Source organism: Cardiocondyla obscurior, linkage group LG26, assembly GCF_019399895.1.
Source record: "Cardiocondyla obscurior isolate alpha-2009 linkage group LG26, Cobs3.1, whole genome shotgun sequence".
Taxonomy (NCBI): Eukaryota; Metazoa; Arthropoda; class Insecta; order Hymenoptera; family Formicidae; genus Cardiocondyla; species Cardiocondyla obscurior.
The window spans coordinates 1,763,565-1,770,848 of NC_091889.1; the positions used below are offsets into that span (position 1 = coordinate 1,763,565).

The 7,284-nt window shown below is 30.3% G+C and overlaps 1 protein-coding gene across 1 annotated transcript; it reads left to right on the forward strand.

Annotated features, from left to right (window-relative positions):
* The first annotated feature begins 2,844 nt into the window (after positions 1-2,844).
* LOC139112083 (uncharacterized) lies at positions 2,845-7,053 on the forward strand. Its single transcript, XM_070672869.1, has 3 exons — positions 2,845-4,081; positions 4,644-6,125; positions 6,377-7,053. The coding sequence occupies exons 1-3, from the start codon at positions 2,845-2,847 to the stop codon at positions 7,051-7,053; spliced, it is 3,396 nt and encodes a 1,131-aa protein (XP_070528970.1).
* The last annotated feature ends 231 nt before the right edge of the window (positions 7,054-7,284 follow it).

Consider the following 7,284-nt stretch of genomic DNA (forward strand, 5'->3'; position numbering starts at 1 on the left):
CAAAAAAAAAAGTCATTTTACAACTTAAAGAAAAAGATGAAATTACTCGGGAAGATTGGTTAAGTGATGTCCATATGGATTATTTTAACAATCTGTTAGAAAACCATTCAGATTATAAACCTGTTTCAACGTGGCGGATACAATTACCACAAACAATAAATCCTGTCTCTCCGAACAAAAAAACATATACAAATATTATATAATCAACAACATTGGGTATGTAGTTATTACAATACAAAACGTATATTTATTTATGATTCATTAAATTCAAACAATGTACATAAAGATCATTTAATAATGTTATCAAGGTTGTTTCCAACATATAATTTTCAAAAAAAAAATTCAATTATATTTCCTTCTGTTCAGAAACAACCAAATAGTGACGATTGCGGTGTTTTTGCCATAGCTTTCGCCGTGTCGTTATTATTCAATATAAAACCCGAGAAAGTAAAGTATGATTGGAGTAAAATGCGTTTGCATTTATTAAAAATGTTTGAATCTAATATGATAGAGTATTTTCCACAAGATTTGCAATGTGGCGTAATACAGAAAGTGTTACCATTAGCTGTAGTAAGAGCAAAAGAGTTAGACGCAACAAAGAAACGTATAAAACGACAATATGATAAGAAGCAATTACAAAAATTAAATAATATTAATAAAAATAAACAATGTCAGCAAGAAAACAATGTACATGATAATGATCAAGTGAATTATGCACAAAGTTTAAAGAGATGTGCTATAAAACGCTGTCAAAATCATGAAGATGAAAAAAATAAAGGTGCTGAAAAGCGGCGTAAATATAAAGAAGATTCGGTTAATAATATTGTTAAACAGAGAAAACCATGTGAACATAATAAGAGAAAAAATAAACGTGCTAAACAGAAAGAAGACTGTGAAAATAGTAACGAATATAAGCTTGCTAAACGGAGAGAAAATTATGCACGGAAAAAAGAAATTTATCGCATGAAAAAACAATGTTTATACATAAAAAATAAAAAAAAAGAACATTTACGAAAACAAATATTTTATTTTTTCAATTCAGAGCATGTGCAAAAAAGATAAAAAACGTTCTACAGGTTGCACTCAAAGCGTAAGTGGCTTTATAATAAGCAATACTACCAGAAACAAAAATTAGAGTCCACAGTTGCAGTGGAAAATAGTAATCCTGTCAAAAATATATTTAAAAAATATGCAAAATTTAGATCCACAAATTATTTAAGAACCCATAATTCTTTTGAGACATATGTGATACATATTTTATACAAACAAGGTATTACTAATAGTAATAAATCTTATATTGATAAAAAATTGAAAGCAGAACAAATTGTTCGGTGGTGTTTCAATATTAGAGATACTTTTGTTCGTAATATGTATAAAATATTAGCTAAACTCAAAAATAGATCTGAAGCATGTTTGTCTGTTGCTGCAGAATGTATTACAGTTGATGACAAAATAAGTGCATTTTGTGGTATATCTAGACATACAGCTTCGTCTGAAAATTATTTCGTTGATTCGACGTATTGTGATATTAATTCATCCAAAGTTAATGTAACGGATCCTTTAATGTTAAATACGAGAGGACAAATTGTTAATACGTTACCTTTGGTAGAAGCTCGAGCAAAAAAATCGTGGTTATGCGGTACTTTATGTAAAGTTAATGATCCGCTTCTAATCGAACGATATCAAAAATTGTTAGAAGCTATAAATAAGTGTACTTTGAGGAAAATTCCAGAACTAATGCAAAGAATTCACGATTGCACTGTAACAATTTTTGATAAAAATTTAGAAAATTCTAAAAAGGGTCACGCACATAGCTGTTACATTAATTTAAATCTTTGTAAAGCTATGTTTATTCCAGTTCAATTATTATCATCGCATTTCCCAAAAGTGAGATATATTAAACGTTTGCTTTACCAACTTTATAGCTCTTATCAAAAAACGTTACAGTTGGACGAAGCTTTAACTTGTGGTGAAGTTGATAAACTACAGGAAATTATACGTTCAGCACAAGAAATAGCGGATATATACAAGCATCAGCAAAGTGATACAATTATGAGCGATGATGATATTATTTCAAAATATCAAAATGCGTTTAAAGCTTTGAAAAAACGTTCTCTTGCTACACCACGATATATTTGTATATCGTGTGAAAGACTTTGTTACAAGAAAAATATTTCTAAAGTTATTAATAAAGTTCAAACACGTAGATGTAATCCAATTTGGAACGATTTAATGGCATATGTAGATCAACAAAAAATTAATCCTGAATACATATGTCATTATTGTGATAAGAAATTTCGTAGCGGACTGTTGCCTGCTTATTGTATTCTAAATAATTTATTCGCAAATGATGTACCGGAGTGTATATCTTCTCTTAACGAGCTTGAGAAAATACTTATACAGAGAGCTAAAGCTTTTCAGACTGTGGTTAAAATGGGAACAGTTTTTCATAAGGTAATTCCAGAAAGACAAAAAATACAAAAAGTTAAAAGTTCAACTTTTCATTTACCAATTCCTTTAAAAGAAACTTTTAATATATTATGTTCAAAAATTGATCCAATAAATTTAAATCACGAATTATGTATCTTAGTTAGAAATATTCCAACTAAATCAAAAATTATTTGGGAAGATTTAGTGGATTAAAAAAAAATATATCAAGCTTTAAAATGGTTGAAAATTCATAACTTTTTATATTCTGGCATTGTACTGCCCATAACACATGTTCAATTAAATTTAGGAAGTCTAAATAAAGTAGAATTTCAGGCACAAGAAACAAAAAATAATGCAGAAGCTCCATTTAATGAAGAAAATGTTTTAAATAATTCCAATTTGCAAACGCAAAAGATGGCAGATGATGAAGCTCCATTACATCAGCGCAAGGCTATGTTGACTCAAAAAGATGACAATGAGAGTTACTACGAGCAATATACTATATATCCATTATATAAAAAAAAAGAAAATAAAACTGCAACTGCTTTGTATCAAATGTTAAAAATTCAAGATGTACCTTTGGATAATCGTGAAAAAAATTTGGATTTGATGTGTTTTCCAGATTTATATCCATTCGGTAAAAATGGACAATATGATGAAAAAAGACCAAACAAACTTCAAGAACATGAATTTATTAAATGTCGTTTGACGTCTAAGCATCCACAATTTAGACTGAATCAACAATACTTATTTTATTTGTTAAATAGAGCAAATATTCGTCAGTTAAGTCGTGGAATTTATCATAAAATAAATATAATTGATCCACGAAGCCGTTATACGGCTGCGGAATATTTAGAAGCTATGTCGAAAGAACTGTTGGAGTCTAATTTAAATGCTATATTCTCTGCACTTCGAAATACAGAGCAATATTGGCGTCGACCGAGAAGCGATTTAGATTGCATGACACGACATTATGGACCTGCAACATGGTTCTTAACGTTAAGTCGTAGTGAATGGTTATGGGACGATTTAGGTGAATATATTCGCGAAGTTAATGGATGGCAAGATTGTTCATTAAATACCAGTGTACTTGATGCTAAAGATCCTATATCAACATCCAGATTTTTGGACAATAAATTTCGAGCGATAATAGATTTTATTTGTTCGAAAGATTTTCCAATCGGAGAAGTAACGCACTATTTTTGGCAACGAGAATATCAAAGTAGAGATATACAACATTTCCATTTATTAATTTGGATAAAAAATGCGCCAATTTTTGGAGAATCTTCTGTAGAAGAAGTTTCAAAATTTATTTTACATTACATTAGTTGCAAGAAGCCAGATAAAAATATTGCACCATTATTGTACAGTCGTGTTGATAAGCATCAACGACACAGACATAATGATTACTGTCTACGTTCAAAAAAAGTAGGACGAAAAGTTGTTCGTAGATGTCGTTTCGGATTTCCACGACCTGTTACTAAAATATTGTATATGAGAAATGTAGCAACTGCAATAGCAGGTAGAAAGCAATTGAAACATAAAAGTAGATTGTATGATCTTCCTCGAACGAAAGATGAAGTTGATATTAATGATTATAATCCCGTGCTCCTTACTGCATGGGAAGGAAATATGGATATACAATTTATTGGTGAAAAGTCGACATTATTAACATGGTTGTTTGAGTTTCCAAAAACACTTCACAATTTTTTTATAGTAAAGAAAATGCGGTTTATTAATTGAATAAAAGTATACAAAAAAATAATAAAATAAGAATAATGGAGATATAGAAAGTTAGTTCAGTATTAATGGTTTGCCGGTTCTGCGACGCACAAGCAAACCTTTTCAATTGCAGTTTACGTATAAAACGCACAGTTATATTATTTGCTAGCAGCACGAGCTATCCGTATTGAGAATCGGAAGGCAACTAACTCGTCGGCGTGAAGGCTCGCAATATCTGCTTGCCCTACCTTTGTTCGTAAGGACAAGCGCATAATATTACGGGATGGCCCAGGTTCTCTGAAGATGAGACTTATCAGTCGGTCTACGTGACCGGATATTCAGTTATAAATTTCTTATACTAATAAGTAACAAAAGAAGAAGCAAAGTTTCTAAGCGCATGAAACCTTTCAACGCACAAGCATCGCATTACATTTCTTGATATTCTCCTTTTTCTTAACAATGGTATATTACTAAGTATGTAAATAAAGCAGGGAAAAGTGAATTATCTGACTTTAATCTTGAGAATTGTAAGAATAATAAAAGTAAATCATTGGCCAGTGTTCTTTGGAATTATGGTTTACGATTTTTAACTAATAGAGAATGTGGAGCTCTTGAAGCTGCAGATACATTATTAAGTATTCCTTTATATGGAACAGATTGTAATACAACTATTAAATGGTTGAACGTTAATCGTATACGACAGAAAAAATCAAAAAGTCGTAAAGAGATTGAAGCTCTAGATGAAGAATCCACAGATTTATTTTGTCCGGCTTTAGTAGATGATTATTATTTAAATAGAGTGGAAAAATTGGAATCAGTGTCTCTTTACGAGTTCGCAAAGTGGTATGATGTCACGACAACGGAGCCAAAGAATAAATTAATTGAATATTATAAAATAGATAGTAAACATTTTCTTAAACGACGACGATGTGCATGTCTTATTAATCACTATAAATACAATGTTGAAACACAGCCCGAAGATTACTTTTTTTCTTTACTGCTTATGTTTAAACCATGGCGAAATTTAGACGATCTTAAAGATAATTGTGACACTTATGCAGAAGCATTTGAAAAAGCAAAATTACATCTTACAGAGGCATTGCAATATCATGAAAAAGTACAAGAATTGCAAAAAGCATTTGAAAATGCAAAACAGTTGGTTCAGCAAGTTGATGAAGAATTACAACAAAAGAATGTGTCTCAGGATGATCCTGATAATCCGATTGGTATTCAAAATATAGAAGCTGGTGAAGCGATGCAAGATTTTAGAGATCTTGGTGAGAAAATAGATAATATCGATGTTTCAGAAATGATAGCAAAATTAAATGCAAATCAACTAAGAGTATTTGATAGAGTCATTGATACGGTAAGGTCGAAAGATTCGATATTACGTTTATATGTTAGTGGAGAAGGTGGAACTGGAAAAAGTTTCTTAATTAAAACGATTAAATGTTGGATTAAACATAATCTCAACAAAGATACCGCTTTAGCAGCACCTACTGGTATAGCAGCGTTTAACATTGATGGTTTGACTGTTCACAGATTACTTCAATTACCTGTTGAACATGGTCAGACTTCAAAGTATAAACCATTGTCTAATCATGTATTAAAAGTTTTACGAAGTGAACTTAAAGAAGTTGTTCTCTTTGTAATTGATGAAGTGTCAATGATATCAAATTTGGTTTTAATGTATATACATTTTCGATTGACAGAAATATTTGATACAAATGACGTTGAAGATGGTTGGTTCGGTAAAAAACACTTTCTTTTATTTGGCGATTTACTTCAATTGCCTCCTGTACGTGAAGATTGTATTTTTGCGCAATTATCAAATGATAAAATTAACAAATGCATTGGTTCTATAACTGCTATTAATTTGTGGTCTACGTTATTTCATTACGATGAATTGACGATTAATATGCGTCAGCGAGAAGACGATACATATAGGCAATTGTTGTCGAGAATTCGTATTGGTACATTGACAACGACTGATCGTGTCGTACTTGAAAATAGAAAAATAATTTTTAAAGGTGATTCTTTGGAATCCAGATTAAAGGAATTATGCAATTTTATTAATAATTGTTCATCGGACGCTGTTTGTCTACTACCTGCACGTCATATGTGTGACGCTCTCAATACAGCTATGTTAAGTCGCATTGATTCAAAAGAGATATTACTAATTGCTGAAGATACAATTGATTGTACTTCATATTTAAAAAAAAAGTATTAAAAGTATTATCGAATAATGACGATGATAATTCGAAAACTGCTGGACTTTCAAAAGAAATTGTAATTAAAATTGGAGCAAAAGTTATGATAAGGCGTAATATCGATGCTACATTGGGTCTGGTGAACGGTACAATAGCTACAGTAGTTTCAGTTGTACGAGATATATCTACTGATTGTGTGGAAAAAATTAAATTGCTTTTACCTTCAGGATTAGAATATTTGATAGAAAGAGTAAACGTTAAATTTGAAGTGGTGGATAAAGCATTTGTTGTAAGAAAACAATTTCCACTGTGTCTGAGTTATGGAATAACTATTCATAAAAGTCAAGGATTGAGTTTACAGACTGCTGTTATTGATATAGGCAATTCTATATTTAATTGTGGTCATTTTGCAATATTTTCGTTAAAAAACGAAAAAATCGTAAAAGCAAAACGTAGATGTAATATATCTCAGATTCCAACGGCTATAGTATTAATAGCTGAAAAATCATATAAAGTTATGAATGCTATATTTCATTATGGTTCAAGTATTGAAGAAGGAAATTATAGAAGTATTTGTAGACAATCTAATAGTTGGATTGAAATAGATAATGAGCGAATTAAAAAAAGACAATGGCCCAGAGGTGCTAAAGATCTTTATATACTTTTTTTACAAAAAATTGATAAAAAATAAATTTATTTAACAAATTGCAAGCATGGACTGATAAGTTATTAAATTAAAAAAAAAATAAAATAAAATCTGATTGATAGTTTAGACATTTATGAAAATTTTGCTAAAAAAAAAGAATCTCAATAGCTCTGAATAAGAAACCTTGCGTAATGATTAAATCAATGATGGGATGAGAAAATATTAATATCTTTGAATAGGAAATTTTGCGAAATGATTAAAATATTGGTTACTGTA